The sequence below is a fragment of the Haliotis rubra genome, unplaced genomic scaffold (assembly GCF_003918875.1).
Source record: "Haliotis rubra isolate DU_JTF1 unplaced genomic scaffold, ASM391887v1 Scf377, whole genome shotgun sequence".
Taxonomy (NCBI): domain Eukaryota; kingdom Metazoa; phylum Mollusca; class Gastropoda; order Lepetellida; family Haliotidae; genus Haliotis; species Haliotis rubra.
The window spans coordinates 302,357-326,032 of NW_025767054.1; the positions used below are offsets into that span (position 1 = coordinate 302,357).

Genomic DNA, 23,676 nt, shown 5'->3' on the forward strand with positions numbered 1-23,676 from the left:
ACAACTTTAGCTAAAATTCACCTAGTACACCTTCTCAGTATATTGTCTACCTGGTTCCTCTTTGCACCACTGTAACTCTGTTTTGTTTGTTCAGGGTGAACTGAGACCAGATTCAGCTCTGAAGGCCCTCACCATCTTCGAAGGAAAGTTCTGTCGTTTGAAGGAAGAGAGGGACAATGTAGCCCGAGCTAAGGAAGCTCTCGAGTTAGCTGAACCAGGTGTGTGTCGTTGTCCCTCTGACAAAGTTACTATAGGACTTGTTTGATGTGTTGAATTGCCAGTTTATTAATGTAGACAAGTCAAATTGTTCAGGGAGTTCATTGCAGAACTAATGGTGCTCACAGATGATACAGTCTACTTCCAAGAATTTTTTCTTGACAAAAATTAACTATCCTGAAATTGAGAGTATTGAAAAACAGTGATTAAGACACTATATGTTTTCAGGTCATATCAGTCCCAGCCAAGAGCGTGTTCAGGTTGCCCTGGAGGAGTTGCAGGACCTGAAGGGGGTGTGGTCTGAGTTGGCCAAGATCTGGGAGCAGATAGACGAGCTGAAGGAGAAGCCATGGTTGTCTGTAGCACCAAGAAAGGTAGGGAATAGAGACAAGTACACATTTTCTGTTGGACACCATTTAAGTTAGTTAGTTTTTCAGAAGTATGGTATGGCAGGAAAAGAGCTGTAATCTGTTCTCGATCATACTAGAATTGCATCATTTAACCATCAAATGTCGTGTCGCTGCCCTTGTTATTTTGGCTGTGTACAACTTCAAACAAAACATCCTAATATCTGTACAATGTGTGGAGCCATTTTTCTTTCCAGTATATCACTTAATCCTCTCTAAGGTGTGGGACCATACTTACTCATATTCATTCTTGTTTTCAGTTGCGTCAATCATTAGACACACTGTTGAACCAGATGAAAGAACTGCCAGCTCGGCTCAGAGCGTACGGATCATATGAACATGTGAAGAGAACTCTACAGAGCTATGCCAAGGTGAGTCGAGTAGTCCAACATGAAGAATGAAGTTACATGCCTTCGGATGAGAATAAGGAGGTAGTGACATTTTTAGATCATGCTTAACTTTTGTGTCTTGTTTGTCAGGTGAATGTGCTTATTGTGGAGTTGAAGTCTGAGGCCCTGAAGGAACGTCACTGGAAGCAGCTGATGAAACGACTGAATGTGAACTGGGTTCTCTCTGAGTTGACACTCGGCCATGTTTGGGATATTGATCTACAGAAGCATGAGTCGATCGTCCGTGACATCATTATCGTAGCCCAGGGAGAGATGGCCCTCGAAGAATTCTTGAAACAGGTGAGACATGAGTGTACTTATCATGAAATATGCCTACAAGGTTTTGACTGAAAATTTAAATATGATCGAGGAGAAATGGCTTCAGGCTGAAGGTTCAAAGTGTTCACATTTTCAACCAAAGTTGAAGTGTTAATCCGATTTAAACACTAACTGTGGCTTTCTCACTAGACTACAAATATGAAGGTTACAGCTTCAGTCCCACTGAAGTAATGTTGGTTGTTTGATCTAACATTTTGCACATGCCTTCAGTTAAAATTGTTGTGTATTGTATAAATTTTGTTCACATAAAAAATAAATCTCTGAAACAGACTTTCTTTAGACAGTGATGGGATAGATGGATATTCTCTAAAAATTCTTTGCAAGGGGCTGTTCTACAAACACAAGGCCTCTTACAAACTTTAGGATGATGTCACCAAAATAAACAAACTTGACAACAAACACTTGTTCTTTACTTCTCAACAATTACTTCTCACAAGCATTATAGACCTATAAATCTAGTCTGCAAAGCATAAACCAGGCTCACACTTACTGAAGGATTATACGAGAACTATTTTCTCTGTTAACCCAGACAAAAATCTAACCATGCATTTAATTAAGGTTATGTTTTGCATGAAAATGGTGTAATTGAAAACCAGTACCATCCTAACTTTGCATGATTCAGGTGAGTGAGGTTTGGCGGAGCTACGAGCTGGACCTCATCAACTACCAGAACAAGTGTCGCCTCATCCGAGGTTGGGACGATCTCTTCACCAAGGTTAAGGAACACATCAACAGTGTCACTGCCATGAAACTCTCCCCATACTTCAAGGTATGTACAGTCATAGCGAATTTTGTAGGTTTACCCACTTCCATGACTGATTAGGTTCTCCCTTGAATATCCAGGTCAGAACTGTACTTCAGCTACCCATGCTTATCGTTACAGGTGACTAATGGGATCTGGTGGTCAGACCTGCTGGCTTGGTTGATGCATGTCATATCCTATTTGCATAGGTCGATGCTCATGATGTCAATCACTGCATAGTCTGGTCCAGACAGTTATTTACAGACTTAAATATCATATACCTGAAATAGAATACTTTCTCATCTTAATTAGGATTTTGTCAGAAGCAGTAACTTGTGAACCCTGTCATAGTCAAAGATCATTAAAATCTTCTGGTAGATTCACAGTGCTTGGATTACATACTTTGAAAGTTTCATTTAAAGATCCTACAACTGTGAAATGTGTATGTACAAGGGTACTAGTATGTAATTGTAACTCTTTCAGCAATTTGAGGAGGATGCTCTCGCCTGGGAGGACAAGCTGAACCGCATCAATGGACTGTTTGATGTATGGATCGATGTCCAGAGGCGCTGGGTGTACCTGGAGGGTATCTTCACCGGCAGTGCTGACATCAAGCACCTGCTCCCAGTGGAAACATCCAGATTCCAGGGGTGAGTGTCCTTGGCCGACTTACACTTATAGTTCAACATAGCCTAAGTATCAGGGATTTTCCTCGAGTTATATTCATTTGGGTTCAAGGGGATACACATTTATTTTAAATGTTTCCAAATATACAGTAGCAGCATTCATTCCCAAAGATCCATTTATATCCATTTGCAATATTTTATTGTATATATTGATCAGGTTTTTTCTTTCATTGGGAAATGGTGGAAACTGATAGCTGTTCAGTCTATACAGTGTATAGAGTAGCTGCTCACTTTCGGTGGGATCACCTTTTGGACTGCCTTTATCGGAATGTCTGTGTTTAAATATTATATTATGTTATGTAACATGAATATCTGAACCTGAAGCTCAGATATTGCTGTTCTTTTTTCCTTTCTGTTTACCATGAATACAGTTAATGGATACATGACAGATATTCCACCTCTCTGTTTCAGTGTCAGCACAGAGTTCCTGGCCCTGATGAAGAAGGTTACCAGGTCACCGCTGGTGATGGATGTCCTGAACATCGCCAACGTACAGCGGCAGCTGGAGAGACTGGCAGACATGCTGCAGAAGATACAGAAAGCTCTGGGAGAATACCTGGAGAGGGAGAGAGCCTCATTCCCTAGGTGAGATTATAGGGGGACGTCTCATCATTATCACTCCCATGGCATTCTTGGGAGTGTACTTCCAAGTACCCTTATTCCTTAAGTCAATGGCATTAGGGAGGTTTTTGGTAATGTTTCATTGTGTTAGATGTCACCATAGTTTAGTTGAGGATTATATGAAATCTGAGGTGTGCCATGTGCTCTGACATCTGTGAAACAATTTAGATGTTTACACCAGCAAACACTAGAAGTGAGGTTTTACCATCTAACCATCTGCATATGCACTAGTCTTGGGTTTAAGATACTATTACTTGCACAACCAACTATGGATAATTGATTGTGATGAGGACCTCTGTTGAAAATCTGAACTTTTTATAGTGTAATGACAACCAAAGTACAGGATTTTTGAGAATGATGTAATATAGATAATATACTGTAAAACGAAAATTTTGCGAGCAGGATATATTTACGAACTTTGCGCTTGTACTGACCTCGCAAAAGTTTTAAGACGCAGAAACAGCATCGAATTTTCGTGGTTTTTGGAACTTTATTCCCTATTATACCATAATATAACATATTTAAAAACAATGCAGCATACTTAAAACATATTGTCTCTAAGCACTATCCTTTATTAGAACATTATCAACACTGTCTTCTCAACGATTCACTCAGTCAAAAAAATGCCTGCAGACATTTTGTCGAGGAGCCCAGATGCTTGCCAGCTACGCACAACAGTCTCTTTGTTTTTCTTCACTTGGTCATAGCTGGACACTACCCATCGAGCATGGATCGTCTTCATTACACTAATCCTTAAATCAACATGTTTGTCGGTCTTGTCCTTCAAGTTCTTTGTCACGCTGTCACCGTACCACTGCGTGAACTGAGCTTTCATGGCTGTCTCGCTGGTGCAGCCAGCCGGAACGAACTTGACCAGGAAGTTACGTTGTTTTAACAAGTTGAGGAATGACTCGCATTGGTGCGCGGCGAAAACATCAAAGATGACAAGTGATTTCTGGCGTAGTGGCAGTTTGAGTTGTTATTTTTGCGTAGATGGGTGCCTCTCGTAAAAATAACACGTCGCAGAACCGGATGAGGTATCAAGGTCGCAAAATTTCAAAGGCGGCAAATTTTTCGTTTTACAGTATTTAAATTATGTACAGTGATGGTTATTGTTATAATTTTCTGTATTTTGAAATCTTTTTCTCGTAGGTTCTACTTTGTTGGTGATGAAGATCTCCTGGAGATAATCGGTAACAGCAAGAATATCCCAAGGCTGCAGAAACACTTCAAGAAGATGTTTGCTGGTGTTGCATCTATCATACTGAACGAGGATGACTCCCAAGTTATTGGTCTCACGTCCAAAGAGGGAGAAGATGTAAGTGGTTTGATTATATACTCAAAACACTACTGCAACAGCAGGCACAGCCTGATGAATTCTGATTCAGTTGTCAAGATTTCAGGTATGGGTATGACCCACAAGGGATACATTGAGTAAAGGTTTTGTCTTTCATGATTTACAAAGCAGCAGAGTGATATATTAGCTGATAACTGGTTTGTCCAAGTCCTTTCCAAGAAGTGAAAGTAATGTTGTACCCAACTCATGTTTCAGGTTGTATTTGTCACCCCGGTGTCCATCGCTGCCCACCCTAAGATCAATGAGTGGTTGACCCTGACTGAGAAGGAAATGAGAGTGACCCTTGCCAAGAACCTGGCAGCCTCTGTTGGGGACGTTAGTGCCTTCAAGTCGGGCAAGATAGACTCAGAGAAGTACCTGCTGTGGGTAGACAAGTACCAGGTAGGTATACTTTTGAATTTGAGATCCTTTCAATTTGTCAACACGATTCCTTGCTTTACCAGAATGATAAACACAATCTTATGTTCCCCTACGACAATATGCTGATGACACAGAAAATCCTTTTGCTGCAAGGTTCAACTTAATTTACTCGCTTCTGGGATTTCTCTTTATTTAATTTTATTTAATTATGTTAAGAAACATTTGACAGGTCACTAATGAGAAAAATGTGGCATTTGCTAATTGATAAAAATGTAAAATGTATGTTTATTGTTTATCTTGTGTGTAGATATTTACATTGGAACGTTGCATGTCATCAGTCAGTGCTCATGTCAATCACTGGATTGTCTGGTCCAGCCCAGATTATTTACAGATTTATGCCATGTTGGCAGGAAACCACCATTAAAATATTGTTATATACATTTTGGGGTCTGTTCAGACACCATGTTGACATGCCTCCTTTTCTCCCAGGCCCAACTCATCGTGCTGTCAGCCCAGATCTCCTGGTCAGAGAGTGTGGAGAACGCCCTACAGACAGCCTCCAAGTCTGACATCGGCCCTGTGAAGGAAGTGTTGGCCAATGTGGAGTCCACTCTCAATGTACTGGCCGACTGTGTCCTCTGCGAACAGCCCCCTGTCAGAAGGAAGAAGCTGGAGAGTTTGGTTGGTCTTCTTTCAGTCATTGATAGTCACTTCCATAGTCAGTTCTCCATTGCTGAGGAAAATAGTGTGCCATCACCCATTGTTCTTGACGTCACAACTTGGTGACATTACTTCATCTGAACTGTGGTTTTGTGTCTCTAGTGAGGTTTTGCTTCAAACATTTGTTTTAAATATTTTCTAAAATGTCAGTGAATTATACAGAATAACCAACTTGAAACTAATTGAATCCTGATAGAATAGTGGCTTTTGATTACCACTGTTAATTAACTTGGGGCAGTAAATATGTAATTCCTCGTAGCTTGTTAGTCACTCTTTGTGTGATACAGTCTGATGTATTCATCGACATGTCACAGGTCATACGGGGGCGGTGGGGTAGTCTAGGGATAGTCTAGTGGTCAAACTCACTCACTCACTCAGGTCATACGACTATCATAACATTTTGTTCCCTTCACTTCCCTTAACAAACTGGCTGCCAGTTTAACAAATGTTTACCAATGTTTACCAAATGATCTTTATAATTCCTGTTTACCTGCCTTTACTTTGTCTTCTGAAGTGGGAGCGGTGGGGTAGCCTAATGGTTAAAGCGTTGGCTCGTCACGCCGAAGACCCGGGTTCGAATCCCCACATGGGCACAATGTGTGAAGCCCATTTCTGGTGTCCCCCGCCGTGATATTGCTGGAATATTGCTAAAAGCGGCGTAAAACCCAACTCAGTCAGTCTTCTGAAGTGATGTTCAGTTATACAGTTTGAACATCTTTCTACAGATCACAGAACTCGTTCATCAGAGAGACATCACCCGTATGCTGGTGAAACACAACGTCTGCTCGCCCAAGTCCTTTGATTGGTTGTGTCAGATGAGATTCTACTTCGACCCCAAGAACTCTGATGTGCTGCAGCAGCTGTCCATTCAGATGGCCAATGCTAAGTTCAACTACGGCTTTGAGTACCTGGGTGTCCAGGACAAGCTTGTCCAGACCCCTCTGACAGACAGATGTTACCTAACCATGACACAAGCCCTTGAAGCCAGGCTGGGAGGATCACCATTTGGTCAGTGGATGGATGTTAATGATATGCCTCTGTTCAAAATCTCATAATTCCATTTGTTAATCTGTAATGTATGACAAAATAGTGTCAGTTTAGACGCAAAATAAGGTAAATCACATTGATCAATGTGTTGACCTGTGACATGAAATATATTGACTTGGTGCATCTGCTATTAACATTTCAAGGTTTGCAGCTTGGTTACAGTAATGAAACCCATAACTGTATAAAGACTTCATAAAACGTAACGTGAATTCTGTGCTAGCAAAACAAATGATTGCTCTTAACAAGGTCAACATTCAAACACCAGGTGTTTTCATTGGAGTGTTTTACTTGTTTTGACTTCGATATAAACATGATCTGTATGTGTCTTCATGTACTTTATTGTACATGAAGAATGTCTTGACGTTAGTTGTATTTAACCTGTGCGTGATTGTACTTTATTGTACATGAAGAATGTCTTGACGTTAGTTGTATTTAACCTGTGCGTGATTGTACTTTATTGTACATGAAGAATGTCTTGACGTTAGTTGTATTTAACCTGAGCGTGATTGTACTTTATTGTACATGAAGAATGTCTGGACATTAGTTGTATTTAACCTGAGCGTGATTGTACTTTATTGTACATGAAGAATGTCTTGACGTTAGTTGTATTTAACCTGAGCGTGATTGTACTTTATTGTACATGAAGAATGTCTTGACGTTAGTTGTATTTAACCTGAGCGTGATTGTACTTTATTGTACATGAAGAATGTCTTGACGTTAGTTGTATTTAACCTGTGCGTGATTGTACTTTATTGTACATGAAGAATGTCTTGACGTTAGTTGTATTTAACCTGAGCGTGATTGTACTTTAGTAGCGTGGTTGTTAGTGTTCAGGATGCTAACTGGTGTTCATCTCTACAGGTCCGGCTGGTACTGGAAAGACTGAGTCAGTGAAAGCTCTAGGAAACCAGCTTGGAAGATTTGTGTTGGTCTTCAACTGTGACGAAACCTTTGACTTCCAGGTAAAGTGAATGGTGTCATTCACAATACTATCAAGTAATAGTGTATTGTTCTAGACCTTGTGTGATAATGTTTGGAGTCAATACAGATATTCATGTCCCAGTTCACCTATGCTCTTGAAGCTCAGGAAGCTAACACGCTGTGATATGACTGGAATACTTCTCAAAGTACTGCTAAAGCTAACCTCCATAAAATACAGATGGGATTCTCAAGTATATGGGACTACTCTTACAATTCAAAGATGTAAAACATTTAGGATATGTCTGTTTTCAGGCTATGGGACGTATCTTTGTTGGTCTGTGCCAAGTAGGAGCGTGGGGCTGCTTTGATGAGTTCAATCGACTCGAGGAGAGAATGTTGTCAGCTGTGTCCCAGCAAATTCAGACTATCCAGGAGGCGCTCAAGGAACTCAACTCTCCTGAGAAGAGGAGCGACAAAGGTGGGCTTATGTCAGCAATTCATTTCTTAATTCAAAGTATAAATGAAATGTAAAGTATGTCATATTTGGCACTACACTTTCAGTTATGTACATATTCTAGTTCGTGGACAGAATGTGTGGAATGTTGATTTGAATGACAAATCGAATTGCCTTCCTTTCTTGTTTCGTCCAGAACTAAACACAACCTAAAACAACTCTTGAAGGTAACAGAGTTCTGTTCACCCAAAATGGAGTGGTGATGAAGCTTAACGGTTAAAGCATTAGCTTGTCATGCTGAAGACCCAGGTTCGATTGTGTGAAGCCCATTTCTGGTATCCCCCGCTGTGATATTGCTGGAATATTGCTAAAAGCAGCGGAAAACCATACTCACTCACAGTTCACCCAGAAGATACCTTTAACACTGGGACATGACTAGGGTTACCAGTCATAGATGATTGAATGAGTCACATGCAAAGTAACATCTAACCAATACATAAGTTACCTTTGCCAAGTCTGATTAAACTTAACCTTCCTGTCCTCAGCTACTCAGATTATTGTGGAGATCATCGGCAAGCAGGTGAAGGTGAACCCGACATGGCCATCTTCATCACCATGAACCCTGGATACGCCGGCAGATCCAACCTGCCAGACAACTTGAAGAAACTGTTCCGAAGCTTGGCCATGACCAAGCCAGACCGCCAGCTGATTGCCCAGGTCATGTTGTACTCCCAAGGCTTCAGGCAGGCTGAGAAACTGGCAAGCAAGATCGTACCATTCTTCAAGTAAGAATATGATTTTTTGCTCTGAATATTTGAGTTGAAAGCATGTCAGTGGTATATGAACAGGCTGTATAGTTTGGTTACATGTTGATTAAATAAAATGTCAGCATTCATCCACGTCAGTAGTTTGTAGTTTAACATTATGTATGAATAGTCCATTTTCACTGTCTGGAGACGTTCTTTGGTTTGTTACATTTTGATTTGAATTTAATTTATTGAAATAATGTCAGCACTCATCCCCCTTTATAGTCTGTAGTTTATAACTTCACTCATGAATAGAATATTTACTCTATATCACTGTCTACCACATTCAGAGTGCATACATAGTGCATGTATGTTTGATATTATACTGTCAAGTTTCAAGAGACTACTTTTCATGTAGAACCTCAATCTAGATGACAAATAACGCTTCTATACATTTTTTGATATCTGAATTCCTTTTTTGTCCTCTCCTGTTCAAAGATTATTATCATGTAATGCATCATATTCTTCATGTAGACTCTGTGACGAGCAGCTATCACCCCAGTCTCACTATGACTTCGGTCTGCGAGCCCTGAAGAGTGTGCTGGTGAGTGCTGGTAATGTGAAGCGTGAGAGGATCCAGCGAGTCAAGGAGGGACTCGCAGAGAGAGGGGAGCCAGTTGATGAAACATCCATTGCTGAAAATCTACCAGAACAGGAGGTAAGTGTGAACATTATGTAATTCTTCCGTGTATTAATACACTGTATGTATAAGTTACTCCCGTATTTGTTTGAATGGCTATCAGTGGTGTTTGTCTGTGGAAAATCTGTAGAATTTGTAAGTGTGATAGCCAAATTACAAGACTATTAGCAGTGATGTACTACAAATTCAAACTTTTGGGAATTTGTTGCTAAGAATTTGAGTTAAATCTTCAAAGTGAGATATTGATATAATAAGGCCACTTATGCTGCGCTGAACTTGACGCCACTCGGGCATAATGTTAGCACATACAACATGATGGACATTATTACCTGGATAACCCAAGGGTCCTGTAAGGCTTGAGAAGGTTAATAGTCATATGACTTATCCCACCAAGACAATTTTGAACAAACCAAGGCAATTTTGAACAAACTCACTTGCCTAAGGTGAGACCACATGACTGCTTCGTTGTGAGGCACTCAAGAAGTCCTTGAAACTAGCAGGAGTCAAACTGCCAAACATGTCACCCATCCAAACACTCTGTGACCAGTGTTGCTTAACTTCAACTGATTTGTGACCTGGGCCCTATGCACAAGACCACACCACCACTAGATATGGAATAAATGATAATGAGTTCTGTATTGGTTGTAGATCCTGATTCAGAGTGTAATGGAGACGATGGTGCCCAAGCTGGTGGCCGAGGACATCCCACTACTCAACTCTCTGTTGTCGGATGTGTTCCCTGGTGTGATGTACACACCCAATGAGATGAAGGCTCTCAGACAGGAGATCAAGAAAGTGTGTCAGGAAATGCACCTGACGTACGGTGAGAACGACGAACTTGGAGCTCAGTGGGTGGACAAGGTCAGTACTTTGCCAGCAGTCTTGTGGCTACCATGAGACAGCTTTTCTCAACACTTTAGCTGATAAATATGATACATTAAATAACCCTTATACTTCAGTCCATTATGTAAATCAGTTGTATAATAACTAGTGAAATTAATACATAAACCAACCCAAAACATTTCATATCACAATCTGTTAAATATGCAAATTAGGTCCCTCAGCAGACTTTAGTTTCACACTCTGTACATCAATGCAGTGCCTTGTGTTGGCCAATGTTCCAAACATGGGTATAAGTCATACTTCTGTGATTTGCAAGCCAACCCTTCAGCAAATTACCAGGTTTGAAAATAACTGGACCCCAGGAGAATGAATTGTTCTGCTTTGATTGGCTGGACAAAAACAGCACGCGTATCAGTTTCTTTAGCTGATCTGAAGCACCAACATATTGTAAACAGTTTGGTTGTTGTTGTTTTTAACTTAAACTGACATCCCCGATCCCCTGTTGTAGGTTCTACAGCTGTACCAGATCACCCAGCTCCACCACGGTCTCATGATGGTCGGCCCCAGTGGCAGCGGAAAGTCCACAGCCTGGCACGTCCTGCTCAAGGCTCTGGAGAGAATGGAGGGATGGGAAGGAGTATCCCATGTCATTGATCCTAAGGTGAGTGACAGTACTCATTGACAGAATTCCAATGTTCTTGGTTTATTGACAAATATAAATATTTAAGTCCCATTAGATTGGAATTGTGTTGAAAGCAAGAACTTCCTAACCAACTTGAAGGTTTAACAGGTATAACACATTATCACAAGACTGTTCTGTCGTTCCATCATGATGTGTTGGACTAGTGTACAAAATGTTGTCGGGCCTTTATATAGGGGTGCGAATTTTCCATGGAATTCCATGGATTTCTTTACATTACTTTTTGTGATGCAAGTCATATTATAATATGCACAAATCATAGTCCTGCAGGTGTCTGGCAAAACTGAGTGTTTTGCAAAAAACATTCAATTATATGTAGCATATAAGACCTTTGTGCAGATGGATCTCCTATTCTTAATTCTCCAATGATGCAAAGGGCAAATCTGGGAATATTGTTTGCAAGTAAACTAGCTTAACAGGCAATTTTACTGACATGAATTGATATATTCTTCACTGAATCGTGTACACATCTTCTTGTTTGTTGTTTGTAGTCCATCTCCAAGGATGCTCTGTATGGTAACCTTGACCCCAACACCAGAGAATGGACAGATGGTCTCTTCACTCACATCCTCAGAAAGTAAGTAGCATGATCATATTGTAACAGTATAACACATGTAGTTGAACCCAAATGTACAGGGGTGATTGGCTAGCCTAGTGGTTAAACTGTTAGCTCGTCATGCCAAAGACCTGGGTTTGATTTCCCACATGGGTACAATGTGTGAAGCCCATTTCTGGGGTCCCCTGCTGTGATATTGCTGCTGGAATATTGCTAAAAGCGGTGTAAAACTAAACTCACTCACCCTAATGTACTAATCTTGAAGCATTTCCCACATTTGTTCGATGTTCGAGTCTCATAAAAAGGAATATGTTCCAGGATCATCGACAATGTTCGTGGAGAACTTGCAAAACGTCAGTGGATCATCTTTGATGGTGATGTGGACCCTGAATGGGTAGAGAATCTCAACTCTGTACTGGATGACAATAAGCTTCTGACACTGCCTAATGGTGAACGTCTTGGAATCCCACCAAATGTAAGAGTACAACTATATGTATGTGTTGAAACAAGTTGAGATGAGTGTACATATCAACAAGATTGTCTCGTACAACTATGACATGTCAGCTTTGATTGCTTTCTTCATGACACTGATGGCCTAATGGTGTAAGGTGACACACATTCACCATGCAGATTTGACCCGTGAAGATCTTGGTTAGAATTGATCTTCAGTAACCCATGCTTGTCTTACGAGGCGACTAACGGGTTCAGGTGGTCAGGCTCGCTGACTTTGTTGACACATGTCATCATATCTCATTTGTGTAGATTGATGCTCATGCTGTTAATCACTGGATTGTCTGGTCCAAACTCAATTGTTTACAGACCGCCTCCATTAAAACAGTGCTCTGTTGACCTGTGATATAAATAGTGTTAAGAGCATCATTTCAACACCTTTCATACAGCTTACTTTTTCTGTATTTTACTACACAAGTGAAGAAAACAAATCAGAATATATGTATGAATTTGACAAAATATATGTATCATGTTATGCAGTCCAACTGTCCTTCCAAGTGAACAAGACCCGTGATGGTCCGGGTTAGAATATTGATCTTCAGTAACCCATGCTTGTCGTAAGGGGCGACTAAACAGGATCGGGTGGTCAGGCTCACTGACTTGGTTGACACATGTCATCGATTCCTAGTTGTGCAGATCAGTGCTCATGCTGTTGATCACTGGATTGACTGGTCCAGACTCGATTATTTACAGACCGCTGCCATATAGCTGGAATATTGCTGAGTGTGGCATAAAACTAAACTCACTCCAATTGGAACTCACTCACTAACAAAGCAATGCTCAACTTGCTCATGACATGCAAATACATTAAAAACAACCTTAACCTCTCTTCAGGTGAGAATAATGTTTGAAGTTCAAGACTTGAAGTACGCCACTCTGGCCACAGTCAGTCGATGTGGCATGGTGTGGTTCAGTGAGGATGTGCTGTCTACAGAAATGATCTATGAAAACTTCCTGCAAGAACTGCGCTGTGTCCCTGTGGAGGAGTCTGACGAGGACCCCTACAAGTCCAGACTTGGGGAGAAGGACGACACACTGTCACCCAACATGCAGGTACATTAATGCTTTGTTGATCTTAGTTGGCACCCTCTTTCATTGTTATACAAGGGCAGAAGGGTAGCCCAGTGGTTTAAGTGTTTGCTTGTCAAAGATCTTGGTTTTATTAACCACATGGGTACAATGTTTTCCAATTTCTGATGTTCAACATGTTACTGCTGGAATATTTCTTTAAGTGCCATAAAACTCTCCTCCCTCCCTCATTATTGTGCTGCAAATACACCAAATCTTTATATGGAGTTTACAGGTAATGAGCAGCTATGTAGCAGGTTTTCTGAGGATTTTTTTTTCGTCAACCATTTACTTATCTGCCCTCATTCCCTAACCTTAATCTGTCCAGGTCCAACACGATGCTGCAGCCATCTTCCAGCCCTACTTCTCTTCTGATGGCCTCGTCAGCCGCTGCCTGGAACATGCTGTGACGCTGGACCACATCATGGACTTCACTCGCCTCCGTGCCCTCAACGCTCTGTTCTCTATGCTGAACCAGGGCGTCCGTAACGTCCTTGCCTACAACCACAACCATGCTGACTTCCCCATGCAGGTGAGTTGAACTTCCACATACTGAAAAGAACATCAGAAGAACATGTCCACGGTCCCCCAGATTAAGCTGAGAGAAATATGACTGCAAATTTCACAGCTTTTTCCTGAATTCTGTATGTGGTGTCGATAGTCCTGATATGACGTTACATTTTAGGTCACTGTGTTAGAACTGGCCCCCACTCCTCATTCTTAACTACATTGATAATCAAGACATATTTACAGACTGCTTTGAAAAGGATGGAATATTGATGACTGCAGCAAAGCATTCTCTTCATTTCATTTGAAGGATAAAGTATAAAAAGTACTAAGAACTATACTCTTGAGCTAGAAAAGTATACACTTATAAATTGGGTTTTACAAAATTTAATCAAAATTTTGCTGGGTTGTTAACAGGCACAGGAGCATTGCAAATCTAATCACCATTACTCTAATTCTTGTTTCATATTTAGCCTCCATCAAACATACTTTCCTTTGCTTGGCAGTTTAGTTAAGTTTCCTTCTTGAATAGTGGAACTGAACCCTATTTATACACAATAGCTCTTGTTCAGACATACATATTGGGATCATCAGTTGAATTCAACAAAATGGTTCATTACTTCCTGATAATGTCTCTTCTAGGCGGAACAGCTTGAGCACTACCTGTCCAAGTACCTGGTGTACAGCCTTCTGTGGTCCATGTCAGGGGATGGCAGGATCAAGATGAGACAAGACCTTGGGGACTTCATCCGAGGCATCACCACCATCCCACTGCCCCCAACTACAGGCTCCATCATCGATTTTGAGGTATGTGGCTTTCATTGTAAATAATCATGGCAAATGATAATATAAATTATCCTTGTCTCCTTGGACAATAATTCATTAAAAAAATTCATCTTAATTATTACCCTTGAGAGTATCTCTCTTATCTGTCGCATAGAGGTGATGATTATGATTTTGCAAATATAATTTTTTTGTGATTGTGAGCATTGACTTTGTGCCTCCATGAAGACATTTTATTTTGTCCTTAAAATACATCCCATTCAGGATTCAAATCCACACTCACTAAGTGAGGCACCTAACTGGAAGCATACAAAGAGTGTTTGAATCCTCGAACCAACTAAAAAATGACTAAAATGTGTACTTTACTTCCTAAGTGTAATCCCCAAATTAAACATTGTCATGTTGAAACTGTCTAAAGGCATCCTGTATTTGATTAATGTTTGTTTGACTACATTGCTTGAATTGTTTGCTACAGGTTGGTATTGGAGGAGAATGGGTGCCCTGGCAATCGAAGGTGCCCCAAGTTGAAGTGGAGACTCACAAGGTGGCAGCACCTGACGTGGTCATCCCGACCATCGACACTGTGCGTCATGAGAGCTTGCTGTACACATGGCTAGCAGAACACAAGCCTCTAGTGCTGTGTGGACCTCCAGGCTCTGGAAAGACCATGACCTTGTTCAGTGCCCTTCGTGCGCTGCCAGACATGGAGGTGAGATTTAATGAGTGTTGCACTCCATTACTTGGTTGTTTTGACACCACATTATTTGTTTTGTAACTTGACAACATTGAACAATATCGCATGAATTAACTTCAAGAAAACTGTGCTTGTGATTAATTTCATAAATTGTCCAGTTGATGAAAAGGAATTTCAGCTGGAGTTGTGGAATCAGTTTGTTTATTACTTATGTTTGTTTGCTCAAAGACTTGATTAGGCCAATGTTCTGTGTTAATTATTTAAAATATGTATTTAACTGTACTCAAAGTATGTTCCTTAGCAAACTCTTCCATCTGAACATTTTGGGAAGAGATTTTCTTTTGTCTGTTGTATAATGCTTAGATACCTAGTGAAAAAGAATACATTCAAGAGGCAGATAATTTGAATATTTAATTCTGTAATATCCTCCTGTGAAGTATCTTTGCTGTGATTTAACGCTGAATATGTTTGCTGTCCAGGTTGTTGGTCTGAACTTCTCCAGTGCTACAACCCCTGAACTTCTGCTGAAGACATTCGACCATTACTGTGAATTCCGTCGTACACCCAATGGTGTTGTCCTGTCACCTGTACAGCTCAACAAGTGGCTTGTACTCTTCTGTGATGAAATCAACTTGCCAGATATGGACAAATATGGTAGGTTGGGTATTCAGTTATGAAATAATTCAAGATTTCTGTTCAAGTAGATAATGACCTGTCTCCTTATCTGACAAAATATTTTCAAATTGCTAGATCCTTGAGTCTGAAATGTTTTATCTTGTCACCTTAAAACACGAGGAGAAATCACATGGGTTCACATCAGTTGCGGTATGTGAACTGGTAAAACACCAGTGCATTTAGAGAGACAGAAGCAAAGAGCGTCACTTAGACTTTTGCCAACTTGGATCCCTCACTTCATCTGGGACTATTCTTATGTATTTATTATGTTTCAATGAAATTTGAAATAATACCTATGTAAAGGACAATTTACAAGATACGTTACATACTACACATTGAACATATGGCCATTATTGGATATAGTGTGTACATGGAAGTGTCAAGCAAGGATTGTTGTTTTCTCAGGCACCCAGCGTGTCATTTCCTTCCTCCGCCAAATGATGGAACACGGAGGCTTCTTCCGAACATCTGATCAGACATGGGTCAAGTTTGAAAGAATCCAGTTTGTTGGTGCCTGCAACCCTCCCACTGATCCTGGGAGAAAGCCTCTCTCACACAGGTACAATTTCAACCGATTTGGATTATATCTGCATATTGGGTTCAATTTTGATCATGAATTCCTGCACTGTAATTACAGAACATCTTGTGTTATTTGGGACTACCAGCTGTGACTTCCTGAAAAGAATGACATTCAAATGTTTTTCTCTATCTTTTTTCATTTTATAATGTGTGATGTCATTCTCTCATATCTGGCGCTTAGCCGGGACTACAAAAAACAATTGAACATCTTAGAATCATATTCTGATAAATGGGGACTTGACGTCAACCTCGATAAAACCAATATTGTTGTTTTTAGAAGGGTGAAGCGATTATCAGCTAAAGAAAAATGGTATTATAAAGACTCTGTTATTGACGCTGTTGTGAATTCATATATATATCTTGGTATTATATTTTCATCCACGCGTTTAAAATGAATAAATGTACAGACGATCTAGCACTGAGAGGAAAAAAGAGCATTGTTACAAATACTATATAACTTCTGAAAAGATTGATGGTTGATCCTAGGGTATTCTTTAAAATATTTGATTCACAAATTCAACCAATTTTACTTTATGTTATGGAAGTATGGGGATTGGCGGCTATGATAATATTGAAAAAGTTCATTTGCTTGCATGTAAGAGATTTCTAAATGTAGGATTACAAACGCCTAATGTTATAATATATGGTGAAAGGGTGAAATTCATTTTGCCATATCAAACATTCTGTATGTAATATTGCTTTATTGTCCAGTGTTAATAAGAAAAGATATTAATTTAACTTTCTATTGTTCAGATTCCTGCGTCATGTGCCAGTTGTGTATGTCGACTACCCTGGTGAGACGTCACTGAAGCAGATCTACGGAACCTTCAACCGAGCCATGCTGAGACTGGTGCCCAGCTTGAAGCCATATGCTGATCCCCTCACCAATGCTATGGTTGAGTTCTACATCATGTCTCAGGTGAGGAAGTCAAGAGGACTTTTGTAGAGTACAACATCTACCAATGCTTAGTATGGCAAATGTATAGTGTGTGACAGATGTGTATCCAGCTATTTTTCTTTATACTTGTGTCCAGTAACCAAAATTGGAATTCGAAATCAGCTATAGAAACTAACCTTATTTTCCACTAGTCAGCATAATAACATATAGCTTAACCCATACAAACTTGTACTAGTCCTTGTCTGATAGGTAGTTTGGCAAGGACTGTAGGATGAGCACCAGTATTGCTTCCATTGTTTAAGTAACCCCATTGTGTGGCACTGGAGCCAGAATGAGTTTTTCTTCAATGACCAGTTCCTTTTAGGGCTAGAATGCACTTTACCAAGCCCTCACTGCTCCCTTTATGATCCTTAGGGTTAGGGGTATGGGTTAGGTTTAGGGTTAGGCACCCTTTACGATCCTTAGGGTTAGGCACCCTTTACGATCCTTAGGGTTAGGGGTTAGGGAACCCCAGCAGCACTAATTAATCTGAAAAAGTGCGCCCGGTAAAGTGCAGTACTCCCCTTTTTAGACTTTCATAGGTAGACTTCCTACATTAATATGTTGAGCTGAAAAGTGATTTGTACAAATGATCATTGTAAAAGCCTCTAAAGCATTTCAGGATTAACTTTGAGTGATAATATACTCAACTTTTGATAGGCATAACCAGATATGTGAGATTTCAATGTACACTTAATATATGAGAATCAGTTTCGTGTAACCGGAAAGATAAAAAAATATCCCTAACAAAAGTGGATTAGTATGTTGAGATACCATTTAATAGTGGAAAGCCATACCATTTTATAGTGGAAAGCCAACCATATTCCTATCTAAGAGTTTATGGTTGTGTTTTATTTGCAGGAGAGATTCACACAAGACATGCAGCCCCACTATGTGTACAGCCCTCGTGAAATGACACGATGGGTACGAGGTATCTGTGAGGCACTGAGACCACTGGAGACCCTTGGTGTGGAAGGACTGGTGAGGATCTGGGCTCATGAAGCTCAGACTCTTCCAAGACAGGTATGGATAATCACTGATACCCTTATTCAAACACATCTATGCTGCAGCATTCTTCACAACTTGTCACATTACACTCTTTCGAATTTTATACCAGCATTCTGAAACTTTTTATAAGTTCAAAGACTGAGTTTAGTAATGTTGTTTTTTGTTTTAATCAAGTGGAATTAACTGATATTTCCATGTACTAAGACCAAAGAGCTACTGAAGTACTACAAGCTGTTTGTTTGTAGATGAGAAAGGTTTTGGCGTAACCTTAGATGCATGTACAGTGTATTTGGTGGATTAAGACTTCAGATATGGGACTGGTGTTAAATGAGCAGATGACTCTCTATGGTATATCAAGGCATTTGTTAATAGTAACAAGACCTTGAAGTATTTTTAGTTTCTTACCTGAAATATAATCCCTAAGGCAGCATTAGAAGGTCATTTTGGTGCTGATGACCCAATTATTGATAATCTCTCAAGGTTGTCTTGGATTCCATGTGTTGTGAAATATTCCCAGATTGATCGAAGATGAAGAGAGACTGTGGACAGATCAGAATGTAGATGCTGTAGCCCTGAAACACTTTCCCAACATCAACCGTGATGAGGCAATTGGACGTCCCATCCTCTTCAGCAACTGGCTGTCCAAGGACTATGTACCAGTTGACAGGGAGGCTCTTCGTGAATACACCAAGGCTAGACTCAAGGTCAGTACAACGTTAGAATGGTCCATTCGGAAAGGAAGATATGTAATACCCTTAATGTGTAACATTACCACAATGGATTATTGAAATGTATTTTTTATACTTTCTACAAAGCAGTCTTGGCATAAGGACCATCATCACCCCTTTTGACATACACTTGAAACTATGGTAGCATTAAGACATCAAGTGAAACTGGATAGTGGACATGATATTGCAATCGAGTTGCAGTGAAATGATCTCCTCCCCTTGTTCTGCAGATCTTCTACGAGGAGGAGCTGGATGTGCCGCTGGTTCTGTTTGATGAAGTCCTCGACCATGTTCTCCGAATTGACAGAATCTTCCGTCAGCCACAAGGTCATCTGCTGCTGATTGGTGTGAGTGGAGCAGGGAAGACAACTCTGTCCAGATTTGTAGCCTGGATGAATGGTTTGTCCGTGTACCAGATCAAGGTTCACAACAAGTACACAGCATTCGACTTTGATGAAGATCTCAGGATCTGCCTCCGAAGATCAGGATGCAAGGTATGAAACATGAGGAATTTTGAGTGAATGGAATGAAATACTTTATGTAACTTCAGTTCTTGATACTGTGTACCCTATATGATAATGAATGACTAGTTCAGATCAGTGTGGACATAGTCTGGCACCTATTTTTGTGAGAAAATCTGACACTGCCTTTCAGAGAAATCATGTCATTTTAGGTGATAACATTCCCTTAGAAAAGATCATGGTACTTTGTAATTATATAAATATATATATATATGAATGCTGGTGTCACGAATAATTGTCTGACTATCAGACTTTCAGTTGAATCACAAGATAAATTTTTACTCTATATTTTAATTTTACATGGGGTTATACTGTATCCATTTGTAAGATTGTTTTTGTCCCAACCAAATTGGTTATATTTATCTACAAATATGCTTAAACTATTTTAAATCTGTTAACTCATGCTGTATGATGGTTTTTTCCCCACCAGGATGAGAAGATCTGTTTCATCATGGATGAGTCGAATGTGCTAGACTCCAGCTTCTTGGAGAGGATGAACACTCTCCTGGCCAACGGAGAGGTCCCTGGTCTGTTCGAGGGAGACGAGTACACCACACTGATGACCCAGTGCAAGGAGGGTGCCCAGAGGGAGGGGATGATGCTCGACTCCTCTGAGGAACTCTACAAGTGGTTCACACAGCAGGTGAGGAGATGTGGCAGAGATGATTAGTCAGCAAGATTTTCAGTAGTTTTCGTTTCTGGCATACACTTTAACAATTCATCTTTAACTGGAGAAAAGGAAGTCGATAAACGCATTTCACTGCAATAGCTTTAGTCATGAAGAACTTGACAGAGAATTTGATGCAGAAAGGATCCTTGGGACCTCAATGTTCTTGTACGATTTGGCCTTAGCTACGACCCGTGACGTCAGTGTTCATCAGCACTAGTATTGACATTTTTCTGTTTAGGCTTGGTTTTATTGCAGTCCACTATGACATGTGTAATGTTGCCAACAACACCCTTCAACTCCATCCATCTGATCTAAAGTTTTCCTCTCTCTATGTGTAGGTGATGAAGAACCTCCATGTTGTGTTCACCATGAACCCGTCATCTGAAGGACTGAAGGACAGAGCCTCCACTTCACCTGCTCTTTTCAACAGGTAACCTTGCTGCTTACAGAGCCTCACTACCTCTCCTTTAGGATTCTTACCCCTGAAGTTCTGGATGAGACACATCCTTGTGTTTAGAGGCGACCAACATGATGGGGTGGTCAGAATTGCTGACTTGGCTGTTATATGTCATTGTATCCTACTTGGAAGGATCAGTGACTAGTTCTTAATCACTCGTTTGTCTATTCCAGACTCGGTTATTTACAGTCACCATCATATGGCTGGAACATTGTTGAGTGCAGCATAAAACAACAAATAGACAAACCAACCTTTGGGATTCTGAGGATTTTCCTCATCCTTCAGGGTGCCCCAGTCGTCTAAGGTGCCTCCTTATTTTGTTCGGAGAGCGGAAGGTGGCGGGTTCAATCCCCGACCACGTCATACCAAATGACGTTAAAATATGGTACTTGTTGGTCCCTGCCTGGCGTTCGGCATTAATGGGTACAACAAGGACAGGTAGGCTCGGAGTCAGTATCAAGTGTCTGAGTGGGGTATTCATGCTTCACTGTGGTATGGTATCTCAGTGGGCTAGCACTATGAAACCAGCTTCAGTCTGGGCTTGTACAAGCAGCCGCACATACACATACACACGCATGCACTTCGTCATATGAGCGAAATATTCTCAAGCACGGCGTTAAACCCAATTTCACATCACCTTATTTTGTTGCCAGGTTTATCAGTGTCATACCCCTGCTCCTTAACAAATGGTTAAATGTCTAAGACCTGCATTACTATGGAATATCCTGTCATATCACACTGACACCCTGTGATACAACTGAAATACCTTACAAAGCAGTGTAAACAAAATTCACTCATTTATTATCCCTCGCCAAGAATGATATTGGCCAAGTACTGACTCTTTTTGCTGGCTAGTTTTGCTGTGCATTTCAAATATTGTTATTACTGTCTTCAGATGTGTCTTGAACTGGTTTGGTGACTGGTCCAATGGCGCTCTCTTCCAAGTCGGACGGGAATTCACAAACAAGATTGACCTGGAGAAGGCAAATGTGAGTTGCACCATGTGTAGTAGATGTCTCACCATGTGTACTAGATGTCCCACCACCTTCTGTTGATATCTTGTCAATATAAGATCTCAGAACAAAAAATTCACAACTGAACTCACTTGGTACATTAAATCAACATTTGGTGGAGCTATCTTCATGTTCAGTCAACCTCATTCATAATCATTCTCCATTACTCTGTTTATGTCATCATCCTAGGCTAAGAACAGCCTGCCTCAAACATTTCATCTCTGCTTTGACTGTCAAAATGAATACAGCATCAGTCACTAACTTTCTCAAATTTGGAAAAAGAAAATTCGCCCCGACCAGTATTTCATAGGGAGTTACCTAGTGGTCTTGATATTTCGTCCATGTGTGAATGAATGTGTATTTTGATGTGATCTATAATTACATCTGAGACAAAACTGTATCATCCTGAATTGTGTTCCTTCTGTCTTCAGTATGTGCCTCCAAACCATATGCCCTGGGCATGTGAGGAACTGCCACAGCCTCCGTCTCATCGTGATTCAGTTGTCAACTCATTCTGCTTCGTCCACAACTCATTGCACCAGGCCAACTCAAGACTGGCAAAGAGAGGTGGCAGAGTCATGGCCATCACACCACGACACTACCTGGATTTCATCAACCACTTCGTGAGTACCTCCCACCTGGCTTCCTGGGCAGGTCCCATAACATGTACCTGTTAGAGGTGACTAAATGACCACAGGTCATAGTAATGAATCGGTACAAGACCCAAAAATTAATGGGGAAATTGTATTGTTTTCAGGATCTATTACTGATTCCATTTACGTCTCATCAATGCCATTTGTGTGATCAAATAGATTCTTGATAACCCATGCTTGTCATTAGAGGTGACTTGGATCAGGTGCTTGATCTGGCTTATTGTCATCTCATCCCAGCATGTTACTTACATTCTCAAGCAGGGGTATCCTCATTCTGTCTAGCTGAGGTACAAGGTGAAGTAACACTGCTGACTTTGGTACCACATGTGATTGCAGGCCAAGCTGTACCAGGAGAAGCGGTCCGACCTTGAGGAGCAGCAGCTGCATCTCAACGTAGGTCTCCAGAAGATCCGAGAGACGGTGGACCAGGTGGAGGAACTGCAGAAGTCCCTGTCCATCAAGCGTATTGAGCTGGAGGAGAAGAACGCTGCTGCCAATGCCAAACTCAAACAGATGGTAAGTAGTCCTTGTCCACCATAAACTGCATCACTAAAATGAATGTCAGGGTTATGAGCCGAGACCTTGTTAATTCTGCTGCAATCTTTTCTGTGGATTTCTGCTTATGTTATAAACCACTTGTTTGTCCGGTGCAGACAAAATGATCACAATAATGAAGCTGTAATGCTGAATCAAGTGAGACACACAAACCCTCATTATGTACACCAAGGTGCCAAGAGGCTTCTGTTAAATTCCCAACATTGGTTCTGGTCCAACCATGGTTTTCCTTCCCACAGTTTAAAAAAACAGCTTGACCTCCAATTAATTCTGAATCTTGTTCCATTTGGTAAAAGTTTTTGGGCTAGCTAATAATTATTATTCTTGCAAAAACTTACATCAGATTATTCATCATAGCAGTAAATGCTTCAATTTGTCTGTCAACCCACCATATGACTGGAATAATGTTTAAAGTAACAGTAATCCCAGCTCATCCACTCCAGTGTTTTATGGCATTGGCCCAGAACAGCAGTCGGGGCGGTGGGGTAGCCTAGTGGTTAAAGCGTTGGCTCGT

General features: G+C 40.7%; 1 protein-coding gene across 1 annotated transcript in view; it reads left to right on the forward strand.

Moving 5' to 3' along the window:
* Positions 1 to 23,676, forward strand: part of LOC124286151 (cytoplasmic dynein 1 heavy chain 1-like) — a 69,727-nt gene that overhangs the window by 17,774 nt on the left and 28,277 nt on the right. Inside the window, 36 exon segments of the mRNA XM_046722500.1 lie at positions 95 to 218; positions 445 to 590; positions 884 to 994; positions 1,103 to 1,312; positions 1,974 to 2,120; positions 2,577 to 2,743; positions 3,191 to 3,364; positions 4,553 to 4,718; positions 4,953 to 5,138; positions 5,607 to 5,798; positions 6,563 to 6,845; positions 7,746 to 7,846; positions 8,118 to 8,283; positions 8,805 to 8,849; positions 8,852 to 9,044; positions 9,540 to 9,723; positions 10,354 to 10,566; positions 11,057 to 11,209; positions 11,740 to 11,825; positions 12,123 to 12,279; positions 13,149 to 13,367; positions 13,711 to 13,914; positions 14,532 to 14,696; positions 15,148 to 15,381; positions 15,846 to 16,020; positions 16,447 to 16,600; positions 17,374 to 17,539; positions 18,419 to 18,558; positions 18,560 to 18,580; positions 19,083 to 19,269; positions 19,524 to 19,787; positions 20,245 to 20,457; positions 20,823 to 20,914; positions 21,837 to 21,930; positions 22,386 to 22,577; positions 22,944 to 23,123. Of these exon segments, the coding sequence (XP_046578456.1) occupies positions 95 to 218; positions 445 to 590; positions 884 to 994; positions 1,103 to 1,312; positions 1,974 to 2,120; positions 2,577 to 2,743; positions 3,191 to 3,364; positions 4,553 to 4,718; positions 4,953 to 5,138; positions 5,607 to 5,798; positions 6,563 to 6,845; positions 7,746 to 7,846; positions 8,118 to 8,283; positions 8,805 to 8,849; positions 8,852 to 9,044; positions 9,540 to 9,723; positions 10,354 to 10,566; positions 11,057 to 11,209; positions 11,740 to 11,825; positions 12,123 to 12,279; positions 13,149 to 13,367; positions 13,711 to 13,914; positions 14,532 to 14,696; positions 15,148 to 15,381; positions 15,846 to 16,020; positions 16,447 to 16,600; positions 17,374 to 17,539; positions 18,419 to 18,558; positions 18,560 to 18,580; positions 19,083 to 19,269; positions 19,524 to 19,787; positions 20,245 to 20,457; positions 20,823 to 20,914; positions 21,837 to 21,930; positions 22,386 to 22,577; positions 22,944 to 23,123 (5,904 nt within the window).